The sequence below is a fragment of the Arvicanthis niloticus genome, chromosome 15 (genome assembly GCF_011762505.2).
Source record: "Arvicanthis niloticus isolate mArvNil1 chromosome 15, mArvNil1.pat.X, whole genome shotgun sequence".
NCBI classification, from domain to species: domain Eukaryota; kingdom Metazoa; phylum Chordata; class Mammalia; order Rodentia; family Muridae; genus Arvicanthis; species Arvicanthis niloticus.
This window is the reverse complement of record NC_047672.1, coordinates 66,283,197-66,306,221: the sequence shown is the minus strand read 5'-3', so window position 1 is coordinate 66,306,221 and position 23,025 is coordinate 66,283,197. Positions and strand designations below refer to the sequence as shown.

Sequence of the window (23,025 nt, the reverse complement as noted above, 5' to 3'; positions counted from 1 at the left end):
GTACACTAATATAATTACTCCTAGAACCACTTATTTTTGGATTCAAAGTTTTATGATAATCATCATTACACCATCTTCTGTCAACATTAGTTTTCTCCTCTTGGTAAGCTTTAATTTATAGAAATGAAGTCCTCCATCTTAGCCGGATAGAATAAGTAAGTACATTGTATATATCTTATTCTGTTTGATGTTCCTTCTGAAAAATCAAAATATAGCTGGTTGAAAATATTTCTTCCCAATTTGTAAATCTGACCCTGTTTACTGAAAAGTTTAAATTTTAAAATGTTTTTTCATCCTTGTTTTATTAAATTAACTGTTCATGTTCATATTTTTCAAAATAAGAGCATCTGTTTACCTTACCTTTGAACTTCACTCATCCATTATCGCTGAATAGGTTTCTCATGTGTCTTTAATGAACTCATACTGTGTTTGAAAATCCTTGATATAGACCCTGATTCTTCTATAATCGTGTCATCACTGCCCTTACATCAGCCTACAGCTGTCATTTGTATAACAATAGTTACATACCTGCTCCATGGAAATACTTTTATAAATTACTGTTTGATTCCACTCGGGATTAAGACTTTTCTGGACATATTTAGTCCTTCTCTTGTACTCAGCACTAAATAGGAAAAGAAGAAAGAGTTATTTTGACATTTTACCTTAACTGATGACTTCACAGTCAAACTGAAGGATGCACGGCATTTGCCAGATCTTTGGTCTCACATCGCTGTGCAATCATCTCACATTCTAATTTAACCAATCTTAAATTGAACACACCATGGCAGTTTGAAAATACATTGGGTATCTGGAGTTTCACTTGCAGTACTGAGCATGCTTCTAAAGAAATTCCTGACAGCATTTGAAGTATACTATTACAATTCCCTGAATGCAGGAGGCATTTACATTAATTATATGTAACACTGATATCTTTTTGTTTCATAAATAATAATATAGTCTTGAACCTTCTAAGTGTTTTACATCCAATCCTGTCAGCAAAGCAAAATTATCTTTTACCCCTAAACCATAGTGGTAGTAAGAGAAGGCTATTGTGGGACATGGGTGTAATCTGACCATTTGCTGGTGGAAGCCCAAGTTCTGGTTCCTCAGCTGCATAGCTAGCTGGTTTGGACCCAACTTGGGCCACATTAAACTTTGTTTTGTTTTTAAGAAAGTAATAATAAGGCAATAATTGCATTTAAAGAGAAAAGGAAGACAAATGGTTCTTACAACATGAGATTTCAAAAACTTCCCCAAAGGGACATTTGAAATTCCCTCTAAAGGCATTTACAATAATTTATAAAGCAGGTTTGAATGCCTTGCGCCAATAGTTTATGTCAACATTAATGTTAATTAATGTCTTCATTCATTGCAACTTGGAACATTTCAATGAATTCCCAGTTCTTGCACAGCCTCTGAGTAATCATTAGAAACATACATGCTGTACATTTAACAACTTATACTGAAAACCTGTACAAATTAAATCTAGCAGCACATGGACAACTAGCACGGGCCAGTGGCTGGAGTAGGCAAAATCTGACTGTTATCTACGCTTCGCAGACGGTGATGCCATAGGCAAAGCCTTTCCTTTACTTCATCTTTTCCTGGATTTTCCATCTTAATTCACATCTCACTGATTAAACCACATTTTATTTCTCATAGGTATCATTTATTTACTAGGAAGTCCTGATACTTGTGTAAAATTACAAATTACCTTTCCTTAAAGACAGCCAAGACGTCATACCCTTCCCACTCCCGGAGAGTCTAATGTAATTATTCTGTGGAAAATCTTGAGCGTGGTGATTTTTGAAAACTGTAATCGTGAAATTTGAGCCATGGAGTTTGTGTCTCATCAAACCTCATGTCAGACATACTGAAGTGATTCCAGTGTCTTCTGATTCTAGACATCTTATTTGAGTATAATTTGAAAATAAGAACAGGATTTGCTGAGTGTCATTCAAAATAAAGTATAGACACCTTGGAAGAAATGTTTGCACAATGATTTTAACAAACAGCATTGCCAGGAAGTAATGAGATTGTACATATATATTTTGCCATAACTTCATCAATATTTAGTGAAGTTTAAGATATTATATATACACCTAGAGTACATCAGCTCTCCTAATTCTGCTTTTATCCCAGTGAATTTCTCTCTCATTTACAAAAGAAATGTATTTATGAATATTTATCACAATATTATTTCTGGTAAATTAATAAATGAACAAATAATGCTTATATATTCAACCAATAAAATATTAAACAACAGGATGAATTTAATCAAATTCATGAAAATGTTTTTGTTTAAAGTTTTGCAGAAAGATAAACAGGTCAAAGTTAAACTATCATTAGGCAAATTTAAAATCATTTTAAATAATGGTATAAATTAGTAAATACACTTGTATATAAGACATATATCAATATCACAGGAAAGCTTAGGAAGTATAAATATTAAATTCATTTTAGTTAATATTCTAGGTGGACAAGGTAGTGGTTTTAAGGACTCCAAGTGTACATGTAATATATCCCCTATTATAAAAAATGAAATAAGTGCAGCAAAATGTTGATGATAATTAGATAGTAAGCCCATAGGCATTTTTACAATATAATTTTAAATAAACTTGAACGGTTATGATTCCCCAAACTGGAAATTTCTAGGCATGGTATGTCCCTTTGTCTTTTATGTTTGTTTGTTTTTTATAATGGCATTGGAACAATTATTATGAACACTTTCAGGTTAACAGCTGATACTGCCCAACAATCACTTCTCTAGTCTGGTGCACTTAAGCCAGGGGCAGACTTGTAGAGTTTTACATTTTTGTGTGATATGGACTTAGTTACCAAAGTGGTGAAATCATGGGAGTACCACAGTAAAGATAAGATACAAAATTTGATGACAACCAGTAATATTATTCATTAAAGTTCTAAAATAATGAATGCATATATTTAAATTATATATGTGTGTATTTGTTTATATATATATATATTTTTTTTAAGACAGGTATAAAGTCAAATGTATGTATGTTCTTTCATTAAATTACAGCTATGCCTTAAACTAAAATCATTTATAGTGCTGCCATTCTCCAAAGGATTTATTAATCCATGGATTTCCTTAATCCATAAGATATGAATGAATTCTAAAAATTTCACATCTACATTTAGTAATTCTTTTCACTTCTAAAGGTAGAAAATTATTAAATACCAGTTCTCTATCAGAAACCATACATCTCTACAGTTGAAGGACAACTATAACGGTAGTATATTAGGATCATATATTGTTTTCGTATTGAAAAGCAGTTCCTAGTCACATTGAAATAAAAAATAACTTTAATACCTGACTGCTTCCTAGCCAGAGCTCTAACTCTGTTGCATGTGCTAACCCACTGAATCTTAAAGGCCTCCTTAGAGAACAGCCTCTGTTTATTATCTCATTTAGTAGATAAGAGGGACTTAAGCGTAGACTCAAAGCCTTAGAAGAATCAGGATATGCTAGTAAGGCTGTGTGGGTATTAGGTGTTAGGATCAGACTTTGAGTATAAAAAAATTCTTTAGTCTTTACTCTTAAGTATGTTAAATGCCATTAACTTATGAAAACTATCTAAAAGCATCACTGATTCATCTGTTTTCTTAATAGGCTCTAATAGCTAAAGTGTGAACTTTGTCTCTATAATATAAAGTTCCTATACCTCAGTTTACGTATAGTACAAGTTATTATCACAACAAGGGAGATTAGAATATGTTTAGAGTTGCATAGAGACATAGTCTGAATGGCATGGGCTATTTAAACTCTGTGTGACAATGGGAATGAATATTAAAGGCATTTATTTGTTAACAGAGTCAGTAGTAGTCTAAGCTGGCAAAGATTAAAATTTATATTAATAGAGTCTCATGGTCTTATTGAATTTGATTCTCCAATTCTGTTCAGATTCAAGCCCCTTTCCACGGCTACATTTTTTGTTTGGGAAATCATTTTTATTATCATTACACGCCTTGTCTGTTTTGAATTATGTAGCAAATGCTCTTCTACAGAGCATCTACATATTTCTTTCATGTATCCATAGATGAAATTAACTGTACAAACTTAAGCACAAAAGTACACAGGACAGCAGACATAAGAATATCTGTATGGGATTTTATGCCACCTGAAATCTTTATATTTATTTATATTTATTTTCAAATATTTATATATTTGAAATGTAGAGTTTATGAATTAACCAACATTCTTCTTCTAAAGTCCTGTCAAGTTAAATGGAAGTGAGTTTAACCTCAGTTACAAACACTAACACTACTATCACTGTCTGATATTTATTAAACAAAATCATATATTTTCAATGAACAAAAATGTAATTAACATCCATGTAACTTAGGCTATTTGGTGACCAAAGACCTTATGTCAGTATAAGTCTACAAAGTCCCAAACTGTTCCTTTTCAGACTGTACTCATTCCATGTATAGAAGATTTGAAACCCAAACCTATTCTTTGTGTGTGGATTTGTGATCTTGCCATTTCACACTGAGCATTGAGTTTGAAAATCTTATTTGCTTCAAAGTCTTGCAGCACTCTTCATCATCCGAGGTACAGCAGTTCATCTCCTCTTTTAAATCCCGTAACTCCCTACATTGATAGTCTACTCCTTGTTTCTGGAATTGAGTTTTCTCACAATCCAGCAGTCTAAGGTTTGTTGCCTTCATTCTTTATGTAGCCTTTCCCCTTCTTCTTGCTCAGGAAACAAGCTGCTTACAGTAGCCACACAGTCTCTCTGACTGGGCATTAGCAAGCAAGGATTTTTTTTTTTTTTTTTTTTTTTTTTTTTTTTTTTTTTAAGCTTTGAGAGCTAGCTGAGGAGTCATTTGTGTTCTCACATCAGAACAGGAACACTAAGATCAGAAACCCAGAGTCTGCTACTGTGAAGTCACTTCTTGTTTTTGTTTTTAATATTTTTATTAAATATTTTGTTTACATTTCATATTTTATCCCCCTCGCCCTTCCATTCCCCCTCCTCCTGCTTCTATGAGAATGTGCCCCCACCCACCCATCAACTCCCACCTCCCGACCTTGATTCCCCCACACTGGGGCATCCAGCCTTCACAGGACCAAGGATCTCCTCTCCCACCTATGCTAGACAAAGCCATCCTCCTCTATATATACAGCTGCATTTATGGGCCCCTCCCTAACTGCTCCCAGGCTGGTGGTTTAGACCCTGGGAGCTCTGGTTGGCTGGTATAGTTGCTCTCCTCGTGGGGCTACAAACCTTCTCAGCTCCTTCAGTCTTCTCTCTAACTCCTCTATTGGAAACCCCACAATCAGTTCAATCATTAGCTGTGAGCATCTGCCTCTGTATATTTCAGGCTCTAGCAGACCTCTAAGGAGACAGCTATATCAGGCTCCTGTCAGTATGCACTCACTTCTTGGTATCCACATCAGTGTCTGCCTTTAGTGACTGCACATGTGATGGATACCCAGGTAGAACAGTCTCCAGTTGGCCTCTCCTTCAGTTTCTGTCTCACACTTTGTCTCCATATTTGCTCCCACGAGTATTTTGTTACTTCTCCTAAAAAGGACCGAAGTACCCACACTTTGGTCTTCCTTCTTCACGAGCTTCATGTGGTCTGTGAGTTGCATCTGGGGTATTGTGAGCTTTTGGGCTAATATCCACTTATCAGTTAGTGCATACCATGTGTGTTCTTTTGTGTTTGGGTTAGCTCACTCAGTATGATATTTTCTAGTTCCATCCATTTGCCTAAGAATTTCATGAATTCATTGTTTTTAATAGCTGAGTAATACTCCATGGTGTAAATGTACCACATTTTCTGTATCCATTTCTCTATTAAAGGACATCTGGGTTCTTTCCAGCTTCTGGCTATTATAAATAAGGCTGCTATGAACATAGTGGAGCATATTTCCTTGTTATATATTAGAGTATCTTCTGGGTATATACTCAGGAGTGGTACACCTGGGTCCTCAAATAACACTATATCCATATTTCTGAGGAACTGCCAGACTGAATTCTAGAGTGGTTGTACCAGCTTGCAATCCCACCAACAATGGAGGAGTGTTCTTCTTTCTCCATATCATCACCAGCATCTACTATCACCTGAGTTTTTGATTTTAGCCATTCTGACTGGTGTGAGGTAGAATCTCAGAGTTGTTTTGATTTGCACTTTCCTGATGACTAAGGATGTTAAACATTTCTTTGGGTGCTTCTCGGCCATTCAAGTTTCCACAGTTAAGAATTCTTTGTTTAGCTCTGTTCTCCATTTTAAATTGGGTTATTTGGTTGTCTGGAGTCTAATTTCTTGAGTTCTTTGTATGTATTGGATATTAGCCCTCTCTTGGATGTAGGATTGGTAAAGATCTTTTCCCAATCTGGTGGTTGCCATTTTTTCCTATTGACAGTATCTTTTGCTTTGTGATTTTATGAGGTCCCATTTGTCAATTCTTGATCTTAGAGCATAAGCCATTGGTGTTCTGTTTAGGAACTTTCCCCTGTGCCCAAGTATTTTAGATTTTCCCCACCTTCTCTTCTATTAGTTTTAGTGTATCTGGTTTTATGAGAAGGTCCTTTATCCACTTGGACTTGAGCTTTGTACAAGAAAATAAGAATGGATCAATTTGCATTCTTCTACATGCTGACCTCCAGTTGAACCAGCACCGTTTGTTGAAAATGCTGTCCTTTCCCCACTGGACAGTTTTAGCTCTTTTGTCAAAGATCAAGTGACCATAGGTGTGTGGGTTCATTTCTGGGTCTTCAATTCTATTCCTTTCATCTTCCCACCTGTCTCTGTACCAATACCATGCAGTTTTTATTACTAAATTGCTCTGTAGTACAGTTTGAGGTCAGGGATGTTGATTGCCCCAGAAGTTCTTTTATTGTTGAGATTAGTTCTTGCTACCTTGGGTTTTTTTGTTATTCCAAATGAATTTTCATTGGAATTTCTATCTCTATGAATAGTTGATTTGGAATTTTGATGGTGATTGAATTGAATCTGTAGATGGCCATTTTTACTATATTAATCCTGCCAATCCATGAGAATGGGAGATCTTTCCATCTTTTGAGATCTTCTTCAATTTCTTTCTTCAGAGACTTGAATTTCTTGTCATACATATCTTTCACTTGCTTGGTGAGATTCACACCAAAGTATTTTATATTATTTGTGACTATTGTGAAGCATGTCATTTCCCTAATTTTTTTTCAGCCTGTTTATCTTTTGAGTATAGGAAGGCTACTGATTTGTTTGAGTTGATTTTATATCCAGCCACTTTGCTGAAGTTGTTTTTCAGGTCTAGGAGTTCTCTGGTGAAGGTTTTGGGGTCACTTAAGTATACTATCATATCATCTGCAAATAGTGATATTTTGACTTCTTCCTTTCCTATTTGTATCTCTTTGATTTCCTTTTGTTGTTTAATTGCTCTGGCTAGGACTTTGAGTACTATATTGAATAGGTAGGTAGAGAGTGGGCATTCTTGTCTAGTCCCTGATTTTAGTGGTATTGCTTCAAGTTTTTCTCCCTTTAGTTTGATATTGGCTACTGGCTTGCTGTATATTGCTTTTACTATGTTTAGGTGTGGGTCTTGAATTCCTGATCTTTCTAAGACTTTTACCATGAAAGAATGTTGAATTTTGTCAAATGTTTTCTCAGCATCTAGTGAGATGATCATGTGGTTTTTGTAAACATTTTTTTTTTTTTGCCATATACTCTTGTTGTTCTTGTACTTTCTTTCCCCTCTCAATATCAATTTTCTTAGGTGTCCTTTGCCCTATTTTTGCCTCTCAAGGTGTTGGACTGGGTGTCCTGTTTAGGCTTCAGCTTTTCTTTTTGGCTTTCCAATTCTCTTCTTTCCATTCCCACGTTGGCTCCTTTTTCTAGTCCTGAGCTTGTGTCTGGATCCTGACTGAATGTGTTCTAATTCATCATTTTCTAGCCTTGCTTCTAGATCTTGACTTCTTGTTTCTGGTTTTGGGTTGATTCTATTTTGATCCCTATCTCTAGACTGAGACTTCTCATTTCTGGAATGGAGACTTTCACAGGATGTAGATGGTGAGTGACTTCTGCCTCAGGATGACATCTGTTCTGTGTGCTGTCTTTATTTTAAGATGGATTTACTTGCTCCCTTATTTATTAGAAAAATATTCTTTGTCATTGTGTTTCTCAGACTTATGTCTTAGTGTATTCATCCTCAGATCATATCTTTTTTTTTTTTTTTATTATGAACTAGGCTTCCTATTTTGCTATCTGAGACTGTAGCATCTTCAGTAGAGCCTCTTCCCTCTTTAGTTTACTCTTTCCTTCTTCTCTAGCACCTCACCTTGTGTTTATGTCCTTCAATATTGGGCTCTGAATCGTGATCTTGAATAACAATGCTTTGAGGCTCTAGAAGAAAGTAATAGATTTCAAGGCTCCCTTTACTTTCTCTGTTTGGGGATGTCTTTTCTGGAACTATTTATCTTGTTCTGTATCGATAGCCTGAGAACCTAATTAACATTCTTTAGTGAAAATAATCCTCTTGATATAGAGGTATGAAAACAAAAACAAACAAACAAAAAACCCTAACCAACCAAACCAACAAAAAACAAAATAATCCCCCAAACATGTTCTGCTTCTCAGTATTTATCTTCGAGCTCCAGAGCATTGGAGTTACATACACTTGTTATCACATTCAGTCAAGTCCAGTCTTCAGTTCAATTTTGGTAAGAGGTACATGATAGATTGGTGTCTTAGCAGCTAAGGGAGTATGTATGCTTGTCACAACCAACAATAGAGGCCAATAGGAAGCTTTACTAAAGACTACATCACACAATAAACAGACATAAAACAAAAAAACCTTTTTTTTTGGAAACAGGATTTCTCTGTGTATCCCTGGTTGTCCTGAAACTTTTTCTGTATATCAGGCTGGCCTTGAACTCAGAGATCTATCTCCCTCTGTTCTCAAGCGCTAGGACCCAAGTGCATGTACCACCCGTTCCTGGCTAATACCACTTTTATTATTTTAGAATTTTGAATGTACACATATGTATATAGAGTTTTTTGATTAAATCACATTCTTTCCTTCTTCTGCAATTCCTTCCCTCTCTACTCTTCTCTTTCACAGATTTATGTTTTGTTTTGTTTTTCTTTGACTCACAGAGTTCATTCAGTATATGCATGTAGGGCCATCTATTAGAACATGGGTAGCCTCACAAGGCCCATATCTGAGAAAAGCTGCCTCTCTGTTGCCCAGCAGCCATTACTAGCAATAGCTTCTCAGCTAGGGTGAGAATTCATGAGCTACCCATGCTGGGCTTTTAATGACCCACTGCAGGTCTTGTGTCCTTTCCACAGCATTGCTCTCCTCATTTTATGAATCAAAGCAAACCTCTAGCAGATCTTTTCCAGTTTTACTTATTTCCTTTCTTCAATTAATTCATTAGTCTGTAGGCAGCAAGCTATTGTGTACCCCAGGCTGACCTTGAACATGAGCCCCTTTTCCATAATTTCATTGTTTTATATTTCCTGAACTGCAAAGCTTGCTACATAAAGCCTTTAAAAAAAAAAAAAAAAAAAAAAAAAAAAAAAAAAACCCTTGTTTACAGCTACCACTTTCTGGTTACCTTGGGCATGATATTGTAATACTGTGTTGAAACTTTATACAGCTGATAAATTATCACAATTTAAAGAGCTATGCCAAAACCTCTGCATTCCCAAACAAAGAAAGATACACTGGGGTTCTTGAGTATAAGTATAAATTGAATCTGAGGGGAAAAAAGAGGCTCTTCTCTTTTTTACTTTTCTTGTTAGAGGTTAGAGTACATTAATGATATCATATTATGGCAATTAGGTCATGTTAGATAATCAAAGATTTATAAATATGGGAAAATACAAAATCAGTTCATCAAGTGACTATGACAATTTCATTCCAAGTCATGAGGTGGGGGCCTGGGGCTGTGAGGAGTAGAGAGGTGAAAACTGGTCAGGATGTATTATATGGAAAAAGAAAACATTTGAAAAAAACCCCACAACTGTGAGTCTTTGATACATTTCAAATCTTTCAAAATAGAATCAGGTTTGAACATCATATTCTAATATTTCTTCCAAATGATAACACTTGTATTTTAACAAAGGTGTTTAAACAAAGTCTAGCCAGTTACTGCACTTCCAGTTATAATGACAGTCAGAACTTGTTACAATCATAGCAAAATCTCATTATTGAGAGAACTGTAGTTTGTCCAACAGGATGATGAGAGAAAAGTGGGGGACTTTTCAGTTATGTCCATTTTTGTTTTGTAGATATTGCAGCATATAATAGTTGTATCATCAAGGCTATAGGGCACTTGCCATCTCTCCTTGGCTTTCTCTCATCTTTATCTCACCTGACCTCAATATTTTCATAGCATATGGGTATATTTAGATGAAACCGTAGACAACTAAATGAAAAAGAGAAGATAAAACTGGATCAATGTGGATTTGTTAGCGCAATAGGACTTTCATAGTTTATTTATTTTTATTATTCTAAATTTTATGTGTATGAGTATTTGGCATACCTCATGGTTTCTTCTGGATTGAACATCTGCTAGTGATTCATGTTTTGTGTTCACCAATTAAACTGGAGTAAAGAAGTACTTCTAAATAGATCCCCACTCACCTTGTTCTGTTAACTATCTTTCTCTCCTACCTTTGGTCTGTCTGTGGGGTAGAAGGGAAGTTTAAGCGTTTAAGAACCCTAATTAAAGTCGGTTTTGAAAATTCTAAACCTACACATGAGTCTCTCCAATTAAATAACATATTTAGTTTATAGGGCAGTGGGTGATGTGCAATAGGACATTCTGGGTTATGTCTTGTTAGGTAGTCTTGGTTGATAAGATTGTGATGCAGCCTGTAATCAATCAGAGAATTTCCCTACTACTAGAATCAAAGAAGAGTGTCTGTGTGATCACTCATACATTATAGTAAGATGATATTTACCTTCCAGTCACTTTGTGGAACAGAAGACATAATATCATGGAAACATTGCAGTGGCAAGTAAGGGAAGAACAGATCTGACATTACATTTAAAATGAAAAACACACCTTTGATATTTATTCATTTGTAATAGGAAATGACAACAACTTAAGCTATGATTATCACATAAGCAGGTAAATGAGATTCAGCAAACAGAATACCAGTGAAACTGCAGTTTAATTCAATTTTAGGGTGAAAGTCCTTAGCTTTCTTTTCTATTTTTAGTATTTTCTATTTTTATGTGTCCTACTGCACATTGGTCAGTAGGTCCAATCTGTTTGCAGCAGGCCTAATTCAACACATATCTATTTGAAGAAAAATAAAAGTTACAGTTCAAGTTTTAGTATTTGTCCAAGTATTTAAAAACACACAGTGTACAACTCTAGGCATAACACAAGAGTTGATACAGAAGGAGAATGACTGTACCTTGCATTCTGGACAACCATGACTTGACTGCATTGATTCCAGAAGCCAGAGTGAAGTACACAACAGGAAAGAGAAAAAGACAGGAAGAAAAAAGTTAAGAATAGAAATAGACAAGATGCCTTGCTTGTTCTTTGACTATTTGTGTTTATTGTCTTGCTTGTTCCTTGACTTTTTGCATCTATTGTATTGCTAGTTTCTCAACCTAGAACTGACCTTAATACTTGCATGTAATTAAAATGGTATAAAGGCAAGGTGGGAAAAAAAAGAGATGGAAAACTGGTGAGAGAGAGGGAAGAAATTAGAGAGGAAAAAAAATGATGGGAATGTTTTATCAAAATGCATTGTATGTTTGCATGCATTTCCCAAACAATAAAATAATTAATATTTTTTTAAAAAGGAAATAGGAAATATGAGAATAGCAATCACAGAAGCAAAGTATAGACCACAACTGACACGAAGCAGAAGATAATCTCAGAACTATAGTGAATAACACTCACATGTCTAAAAAAATCCTTTTTACATATTTATTCAGTAATTAGTGATAAATTAATGACAGGCTAGGAATCCTGCATGTTTGCTACTTAAGAACTGAATTCTGCCTTTTGAGGGACAGTTGGAAAAAATAATATGACAGTAATAGTATTAGGTGTGGATTCATTGTCCATTTCATTATATACATTTTAAATCATTTGCAGCTAAGTATTATAGAACAGGCTAAAGTATTCAGGTTACCTGTCTATCTGTTCTGCTTATTCAACTTTGCAACTTTCCAACTCAGTCATCCAATGCATAAATGTAAGTATTCTTGTGTACTATAAAAGGAGGACACTAAGGCTACTATTATGGAAGATGGAAAATAATTTAGTCCATTCAAAATCACAGAAAAATACTTAAGAGTAATTTTACATAACTTTTTAAATTAAAAAAAAACAAAAATTGACATAAAAAATTAAAATAAAAAATTTTTAATTGTTTGTTATTTTTGTCATCCTCCCCTTAACAGATGTGTCCAGACTGTATATACAAATATATAACATTTTTCCCTATAAGATTTATACTTTTAATTATATTTGTAAAGATTTTTATGATCATAACATATACAAATGTAACATAAACTCACCAATTATTTAAAATAATCATAAAAGATTCTCTTTTCTGGGATATGTGGCTATTTTGTTGATTTTATGTAGAATTATTGTTGATTTAAAAATGCTTAAGAAAATAAAATTAGATCAACCATAACAACAGTTCTAACTTTTTAAAAAAGAATTCTTGCAGCAGAGATATGAAATCAGAGTCTGCACACTATTTGTGGTATACTGCCTCTGCAATATCTGATTTGTTTCCATTCACAAGCTGAAAATTATGATTGTGCTCTCAGTAAAATGGATATCAAAGAAATTGGAACCTGCCAGTGGTGACTTAGTAAATAAACAGCAGATTCACTACAGCAGTACGTAATCTAATATGGCTCCTCTTCAGGCGAACTCATGCTCAGAAAACACTTCCGAACTCATGCTCAGAAAACACTTCTGTACTGTTTGTTTGCTTTTAAATCTGTTGGCACTTTACAGCATATAATCTGTTTTTGAGGAATGTTTGATGTGTACTTAGAAACATTTGTTGTGGATTGGTAGCGCGTGTTCTACAAACACCAATTTGGGCCTCAACCAACTAAAAATCTTATGAGAGATTTTATTAGGGAAATTATTTGTGAATTTTATTTGAATTACCAGGTAAAGATATATGCTGAAATATTTACAAAAAGTAGTAATTGCTAGGATTTCTTTCAAAATAATGTGGATGTAGGAAGTATGCAAGAGGAAACATGAACTCTGATTGGCCAGAAAGTGGGACTTCTGAAGATGAAGGATGGTCAGGTACTGCTTCTGTGCTGTCCTTAACAGTTCTCAAGCAAAAAGTGTCAAGTATCACCCACACAGTACTGAGGAATCAAACCAGTGCTCCTATCAGCTGAGAAATGGTCTCAACACATCTCTGTTTGTTTACTGCTCATGGTTACACCACATTAACTTGGGCAATATGAATGGCTTAGATAAAGTATAATGTTTTGTAGAGGTCAAATCTCTGTTTTGAAATCATTTTCAAGTACTTGCTGATATAGCAAAACATTGGTATTAGCATTGATTATGCTATTAGTTGTCATACATTGTTAAACAACACATATCATTTATTGAGTATTTTTATTTGGTGCTAGGGAATGAACTACTCAATTATGTTAAACACATACACTGCCTTGAAATTATACCCAAAGCCCAGTGTACTTTCTTCATATCAACAATGTATACATCTCACAAAAGAGTAAACGAAACATCTTGTATTGATATAGCAAAGTCATTGCTTTAAATGTTATTATTTGTTACTATTTTTGACAGATTGATTTGGAAATGTGTATATAAATAGGGTTTCATAAAAAGTCATTTATTGACCATCAAAATATAAGATAATGATACATGTATTTTGTAAGAATAAATAGTAAAGAAAGTTGATTTCCTAGTGAATTTAGGTGGACAAGCTGTAGGCGCTGTGTCAAGGTTATCCTTGTGTAATTCAAATGTTGATTTCTCTGCCTTCCTATCCTATTTCAATCCAGACAACACTGTAATGCTTATGTCAAGAATCTCCTGTCTCAAGTTTGTGTACACAATTCTTATCATTTATTCTCTACCTTGTCAATAAAGGCTGATCACCCAATGGTTGGGCAGAACAGAGAATAGGCTGGAACTTCTGCCAGCCAAGGGAAGGACAAGGGGCAAGGGTGGGGGTGGGGGGCAGAAAGTCAAAAGGAGTCCATGAGAGTTCAGCTGAAGCATAGAAGGCTCTAAATGAAAGTATTTGGCTGGGAGGTAGCCAGGTTAGTTTAGGAGATTTAGATAGACCAATTGACTGCTCAGGTATTGATGTAAAGCCTGAATATAAATCTTGGTCTCTCTGTGTCATTATTTGAGAACTAGCTAGGATTTAAAATAAAGCTGCCATATTAATTTACTACATACATTTACATTAAAATTAACATTTACAGCATGTTAGTTCTTAAAATCTGCCACAGTTTCTTAAGTGATTTTAAACTTACAATCTGACTATTTGGCACAAGAATGTTTCTCAACCATCAAAATGCTGCTTAGTCTCATAGAGACTGGCTTTATTATGATCACTGCTCTTAGAGAGCCATTGATAACTCAATTTAAAAATTTAATTCGACCTTATCTACTAATTAATGTGATGGTAAAAGTAGACTAAGGACAGTATAAGGACAATCCAAGTTAGGTTTATAAATTAAAGAATGCAAGATTCTATCAAGGTTGTTTAAATTGTGAGCTGAGATACTTAGAAGACAATGGCTTGTACTTACCCCCGTCCTGGAAGTAAGTACACCTTAACAAACGGGTCAGAGTAGCCATTGTTGTCTCTGGGGACTAGGTTTCTTGCTTGAAGAATATGTATTATAAGATTCCCGAGATCATAGTTGATTTGAAGCTTTAAGGTATAGAAAACAATTCCATGAAAAATAAAAACAAATGAAATAGTATTGGTTAATACTTTACTAGTTGTTTTAACATTTCATAAAAAATTAATTACTTCATCTCAATCTTATTTGAAACTAAAATGTTAATGCCCAAATTACCTGGAAGGTCTTGGGCATATGTGGATTTGTAGAAAACATGCTGTTCATGTTCACTGGACTCTGCACAGTGAAAAGTCTCGGCCTAGCTATAGTTCACTTAGAAGAAAAATCATACACTTAATATTTATTATATTTTAACATTGAAAATTTGTTTATGGGAAAAGAATACACCTCACTGATATCTAGTATCACAATTACAAAGATGTTGAAAATAATAAATAAATAACTTGTAAAGTATTATGAGATAGCATTTACATTTTGTCAAAAATGAGTGGTGAGAATAAAGGTTATATGGAGAGGATACTATCCATATTAGGATGTAAGATTTTTTTAAAAAAGTATAGATTTCATTTTTCCTATTTTCTCCAAGATTAAACTTGTAGCTTCTCTTTCTATGCCATTTCTTATAAAGTAAGGGACTGGAATGATACTAGCTCACTCTTTAGACTTTAGAAGCTGAGAAAGAAAGAAGAATATCTCTACAGTACTTATTGGCTGGTCACATTGACATCAAAGAACAAAATTTACAATTCAGATAAACATTTGAGAAACTGTCACAATTCAAAATCACTGAGCTTAGTAAATTTCTTTTTCACAATTGAAGTATTCTTTTGATGTCTTTCAGATTAAATCTTAATTGCATTTCAGTTTTTTTAAGCAATAAAAATGGAAAGACCTTTATTTCAAAGAGGGTACGTGTGTATAAAAATACTAACTTTTAAAAATAATTCATACAAAAACAGATACATAGTGTTTACATTCAAAGTGGAGTATCTAAAATCTGTCAGACCTTTGCTTAAAACTTCAGAATGAAAAACATCTTCATTTTGGTACAGTTTTGATCTGGATATGGTTTCCCATAGAAATGAATCTTTAGTTGCACAATTCCACAGAGAAAAGTCTAGTTATCGCTGACGGCCGTGTAAATAACAAAGTAATGTGTAAATAACAAAGTAATGTGTCCTAAGGGAAAAGCAAAGTCAGGGATTTTGAAAGTGTGTGCTATAATATGATATAGGAACATGAAGCTTAGTAATCCATAGTTAGCTTTCTCTGGGGTTCACTTCCAAATGACACTCACCTAAGCTGTTTCTCACTGACATCGACACTTTTATGCTACTTCAAGAGACTCAAAACTTCCCCATTCATTCCTAAAGACCTCCAAGAAGCTAAGGGATCAGACCAGAGGAAGCATGGAGACCTGGGCCATCCTCACACACAGGGGTTCCAGTGCCTGCACCTTATGCTTATAACTGTGTGTGCCATTGCTGTAAGGATTTGCCACACAACACGGGAAAATAAGTGAAACACAGCTTTAACAATATTTGAACTCAGTGGTTCTCAGCCTGTGCAGTTGCGATTCATTTGGCAAACCTCTATCCACAACAATATTTACATTACAATTCATAATAGTAGCAAAATTATAGCTTCGAGGTAGCCATAAAAATAATCTTATGATTGCGAGTCACTTCAACATGAGAAACTGAATTAAAGGTCACAGCGTTAGAAAGGTTAAGAACCACTGTTAACTGCTCACAGGTATCGTGTCAAGGTAAGTTTCAACTTCAGAATTAAGTTTTACTGCTGAAGGGTAAGACACAGGAGAGTGAACAAGAGAACATCAAACCAAACAGAAACAGTAAACATCAGTCTAAAGGCAAGGACTTAAAAACGTGGTAGGAGAAAACTATTAGGAATCAATAGTTTAAGTATTTCCCGTGTTGCCTCTGGAACCTTGAAAGACGGGTCAGGTGAAAACTAACATAGGCAACCAGCAGAGGAACAGCAAGGTCAGGAATGCACAGTAAGCAGCGCTGATCACACCGTTCCTTCCAGGAGAGGAATGGAAACACTCCTCTGCATTTTACAGTTCTGCTTTAGCTTTTGTTTGTATGTACAGAGTCATTTTGCTGGTTTTTCCAGTCTGTACCTTTGCCATATTCTCTGTCAGCAATTGACTCATAACTTCTTAATACAGGGCCCCACTCCCCAAACACACATCGGTCTGAGCTTACTCTACAGCGCGTGTACTCTGCTATAGTATGTGAGGGATAATTCCCATCTGCTTGCATCCAAAGTTCTTCCTGGAAGCACAGCCTCTCCAAGCTGATTCCCTCATTGATTCTGAGTGCAACAACTTTCTGGGTGTTCCTGCTGTCTGTCACGCACTGTTCCCTGTATCTCTGCTATCCTGTAAATCCTTTGTGAGAATTTATTTTACATTATCTTGGAGATATACCCGATTTTCATTACTGGAACCTTGCTGCCTCCTGGAAACTAATTTGCCCTGTGTTAATTCTTCCTACGTCGTAATATTTTTTTATCCTCATTAATTACATTTTGATATTACCAAAAACCCAAATTTAAAGCTATTTCACTGTGATTCATGCTAAGATATAAACCGTGATAATGAGATATTCAAATATAGAAGTATACATGGACCTAAAGCTGAAATTTTCTGTACTTTTTATTCTATTTTCCACCCAAAATTCTTTCAATTGATCTTATAAAAACAAGGTTTTTATGACCTACAGTATGACAATAACTTCCCTAGGGTAGTTTTTTTTATCAGTTAGTCGGAAATCATTGACTTAACAAAAGCCATCATTTGATTAATATAACTTGAAGAATGGCCTTCGGGCATTTGGAAGGAGAAGCTGTGTGTAAAGCACACTCGAGCACACTCTCGTTGAAGTTCAGTTTGTACTGACTAAATACCCTTCAGTCAGGAATTTCAAAGCTATGACTGGTTTCCATGCACACACGCATCAAACATCATGGTATGACATTGTTTTCTACATATAGTATTGTACATGTTGTAGAAAATGAAAGAACCAGACAGGCTGTTAGAAATTCCAATAGACAAATGCTAAAAACAAAACAAAAAGATGATAGCATGATGACATGAAAAGCATTCCATACCTGAATCTCTCCTGTAATTGGGTGAGAGGCTGCCTTGGTGGCATCAGTAGGCTGCAATATTGAAAACCACATGTTACATTAATAAACAAAGTACTCAGAGGTGTTCTCCTTTTAACTGTCTTTTGTAATTAACTTGTATTGGTTATAGCACACTGCCTGGAAAATACATTTTATCCATTTGGTTGCTTCAGAATTAAAGTAGCTACTTATAATTCTCATAGTTATTTAATTTTACAACACATGAATCTATTTTTCATTTTGAAAAACATGTTTTGAAACCTTGATTTCATGACAGGAGGATTTTCAATTACTTAAACAAAATGATTGCATTTAGTTTAAAGCATTTTGCTTAAGTATTTAGAGAATTTAAAGAACACATAGTAATGAAACAGTGTTTACATAAGACTGTCTAGGAATACAGAAACTAGGATGAAAGTCACGGTCATTGCTTCTCTCCTTCTATCTCCCTGCACAGTGAAACACCCAAGCAACATTTTTCTATGAGCAGACCACCTTTAATTAATATTTATCTTTTCAGATAGGTTTTCATTTTTCTCATAACTCTTTAGGCAAATAAATCCTTCAAAGTGGGTAAGAAAGAGATCTAGAAACCAGACAAGGAGTCACATGCCCTGAATCCCAGCACTTAGGAGACAGAGGTGAGTGGACCACTGTGAATTCAAGGCTAGCCTGATCTAGATAGTGAGTTCCTGGCCGTCTAATTCTACACAGTAAAACTCTGTCTCAAAATAAATTAATAACTAATAAAACTAATAAAATTAAATAAAGTGATTTTGTAAACTAATACATGCTCCTCAATAAATGCTTACTCATGAACTTGTTGCATTTCCAATATATATATATATATATATATATATATATATATATATATATATATATAATGTATTTGTCCCCAAATCTATGATAGAATATTAGGATATGAATATGGCACCTAGGTGGAGTGGCAGCCACCTTCATACATCATTTCTACTTATTTATAAGTATGCAAAGCTGACTTTGTTTTAGTAATTGAATGGAAAGTGGCAATATCGATTATAATATCTTTGTATACATGCTTAGTTACTTTTTTATAGATTTATTCATTTCATTTATATGCGTACACTGTTGCTGTCTTCAGACACACCAGAAAGAGCATTGGATCCCATTACAGATGATTATGAGCCACCATGTGGTTGCTGGGAATTGAACTTGGGACCTCTGGAAGACCAGTCAGTGCTTTTAACCAAAACACAGAATGAGCACAGTAAAAAAGAAAAAAGTAAGTCTATTTCAAATCTTGCTTTAAAAGCTATCAAAGAATAAAATTAACTCAGCGCCTGGTGAAATCAAGACGGTTACAGGTGTTCAAATTTATATATTTGATAGTTTAGCTCACTTATAATGTATGCTAACTATTAACATCGAAACTATGCTGGGCTTCAAAAGGATAACTGGCTGTTATTAAACAATTGTATTTATTTAATATATATTCCATTCTAAATTAATAAAACAAGAAAACTAAATGGTAAAAAAAATTCTATGCAAATGCCTGGAAGTGTTTATGCATTGAAAACCACCACCACCACCACCACCACCAACAACAACAACAACAACAACAACTGGGGCTTTTCATCAAATATTCCTGATTCATTTAAAAAATAACCAGATTTGAGAGGAAAATAAACTTATGTTTTTTTTTACAGTTTCCTGGGGTTCTGTTATGAAAATGATGAGAAATTTTAAGTCATGGGGTGTAAATGGCATATAGATATTGTGAAAATTGTAAGGTTATAGGAGTTACATTTCAAATTTAGAGACACTTATACTCCTTTCAACTGGGTCATGACTTTTGAAGCTGATTTTGTTAACTGTTGTACTAAAACATATACTTCAAGAAAACCAGTGAGTTGGTTCTACAGACCAACTGGTGAAGTCAGAGTTTGAGGAGTTGGGAATTGCTCATTAGTGTACATGACCCACACATGTGCATAGAGCTAGTAAGAAAGATAAAGAAACATTTTTATTTTTTTAATTTTTAATTTTTATAATTTTTTAATTTTATAAAAGATTAAAAATACCTTTAGAATTTAGGATACAGATACTTATTAAATTGTTTAGCCCCAATTATATCACAAATAGGACTGTCTTACCTATTTCTTTGAACTTTGATTGCCATTAAAAATTATTTCAGTTTGCTTGTAATTTTATCATCTCTTTCCCCACAGTTTTATTCTGTCATACGTAGATATTTTATTTTATTTTGTAACTTCATCTGTTTATCTTTTATCACCTCCCATCAGAATAGATCCAAATATAATATCTTCAAATAACTAATTCATTTTCAAATGTCTGAGACTTCTCTCTACAGGGTTTTATTGAAGTTTTGAGGATATCATGACAGGAAATTCCTTTTTCATAAGAACACATAAGATAAGTAAGTACTTCTTTTAAATTATTATATCACCATTTAGAAAAAAATCTAGCTTTTAAAGATTAAAAACAAAGAATGATGGGTAAGAATTTTATGCTAAAACTTTAATAAATACCCCCCCCCAAACTCCCAGTCATCAGAGAAGCACAAATCAGACCAACCATGGAGATTAACCTAGAAACACATAAGGGATGATTATTACTATTATAAAGACTAAAATGGAAAGTACTGGAGAACCTGAGGTCACAAAAGAGCTCATGACCACTGCGGGTGGAACTGAACAGTAGCACCGCCATCTTAAAAACTGTCTGCTACATGCTAAAGAATTGAGGAGGCTCCAGCAATGCATTCCGGGCCAAATGTCTAAAGGAATGGGATCTGTCGTTTGAAGAGGTCTTTTCATGCCTACATATATTTCAGCAATATTAACAACAGCAATGTAAAGGTAACATCAGCTCATCAACTGATGAACGGATAAAGGATAAAGAAAATGTGATATATACCTGATGACATATTACTGAGCTACAAAAAAAAAAAAAAGAATAAAATCCTGTTGCTGGTAACATGTATGAATTAAAAGATTAATTCAAGCACAGAAAAACAAATATTGTTATTATTTACTAACATCTAACTCTGAACTCTGAAACAAATGACAAAATACAAACACATGCAGATATTTTGATAAAAAGCATCAAATAAAAATGTTTCATAGATGTGTTCTAAACATCTACATATATTCTTATATTAATTATAAATTAAGTAATTTAGATTTAGAACACTATCATACAATTTAATTGTAATTTTATGTTATTAGTATATTTTATGCAATATAAAATATGTGAGTATATTTTAAGCATTTTAATATTTAATTTAGTTAGTTCTAGACCTACAGAAATAAAAAACCCTAATTCTGTATATTAGCTTAAGAACATATGAAATCTTTGGCTTTGCTGTTGCCTGCCATTAGGATACAGAGCTTCAAAAAGCTGTCTAACTTATTTTAAGTAGGAGACAAGAAACAAATGGCAACTTAACGTATCATTAACTCTTTACAAATATATTACTTAGCAAAAGGTACCTGCTTAAAAAAAAGAAAAAAATGAATAAGTAGCAGGTCTACTCTTTTAGGTAAATCTTTACATTTAAAAATATACACATGCACTTTCTCTCTCTCTCTCTCACTATATATATAATATATATATATTATATAATATATTATGTATATACAATATATAAATATATTTTCCAAAATAATGTGATTTTATGATTAAGTTAATGTCACTGCCAAGAGTAAAATAATTTCTATACTAGAACTATCCAATGGAGAATATTTGTGAGTTACAGAGTTAATTGAATTTTTCTAATAATCACAGTAAAAATAAACAGAAAAGAATATATGAATGTTTATATTTATCCTAATTATTGTCACTTCACCATGCTAGCAAAATAAAACTTGTGTTGAGATATTCGAGTCTTTTCTTCACATAAAGTCACTGGAGTTTGGCCTACAATTTACCTATACAAAGATGTCATCTGAGACCAGCTACATGTAACATGTAACAGTTACTCTTTGGACAATGGAACACTAGAACTAAGTATTTGAGCTGAATGTTATAAATCTACACTGGCTCAAATTATTGACAAAGGAAAGAATGGCTCCATGCAGAAATAGCTGCGAAAACCCCTTTCCTAATGCTTTCTCATTTCTAGAGTTTCCATTTTCTAAAGTGTGGTACTCAAAGCTAATATATAGTAATATAATACAATTAATATAATACAAAACATATTATATAGAAAGGCAAATTTATAAATTTGCATTCATAACAAGAACAGGGGTTCACAAGTGACCACTGACATTTTAATTCATAAATATATTTCTTACTGTTCTGTGCAAGTCAGAGAACTATAACATGTGCTCAGGGGGATTAAAAATGGTTTTTAAGTGGTGTGTGTAACCAAAAAGGAGAATAAAATTAGAACCTGATAATTGCAGTTTATATACAAATTTTCTTTTGATACACAAGAGGCACCTTTGGAAGGAAGAAAAGAGGTAAGCAGGCAGGCTGGCAGGCTAGGAGGCAGGAAGGAAGCTGGCAGGGTGGGAGGAGAGAGAGGAGAAGGAAGCAAGGAGGGATGGGGGAGACTTGCAGTTTTCTGATTCTGAAACTCTTTTCCGGTTGTGTTTTCTTCTTGGAATGGAGGTCCCTTTCTTTCTAAATTGGTCCTTAACCACCACCGCTTCTGATCCCAGCAGCCTAAGGGTCCTCACTCTCCTAATACCCACTCACTGTGCCCTAGAATCTTCATCTGTAATCTTCAAATTTTAAGGAAGATCACATGTAGCTAGAGAAGTTATAAAACCTAGGTTTCTGAGCTCCATCCACACAGATTTTTGAAATAGTCCAGGCTGTGAAAAAAAAAAAAAAAGCACTTCTAACACATTCCCATACAGTGCTGTGTCACAGCTGCTGAACCGGGAGCACACAGTTTAGAACTTGCCTCCTTGGAATGAGAGGGAGGAATCTTTGTATTCTGGTGGAGGGTGACTTCTGAAGTGTAATGATCATGGACAAGTGTTGGTGGAGCATAAGCCAGAGCGTTATAAATGCAATACTGACCACAAGGA

The 23,025-nt window shown here is 34.3% G+C and overlaps 1 protein-coding gene across 7 annotated transcripts in view; it reads right to left on the bottom strand.

The window, feature by feature from the left end:
- Pclo (piccolo presynaptic cytomatrix protein) overlaps positions 1-23,025 on the bottom strand; it is a 323,641-nt gene that overhangs the window by 74,297 nt on the left and 226,319 nt on the right. For all 7 annotated transcript variants that reach the window (XM_076913130.1, XM_076913132.1, XM_076913133.1 and 4 more), the window contains exons 14-17: positions 17,969-18,019; positions 14,774-14,898; positions 11,401-11,427; positions 529-622 (exon numbers count right to left, since the gene is read on the bottom strand). In XM_076913130.1, the coding sequence (XP_076769245.1) occupies positions 529-622; positions 11,401-11,427; positions 14,774-14,898; positions 17,969-18,019 (297 nt within the window). The remainder of the gene's footprint in view (positions 1-528; positions 623-11,400; positions 11,428-14,773; positions 14,899-17,968; positions 18,020-23,025) is intronic.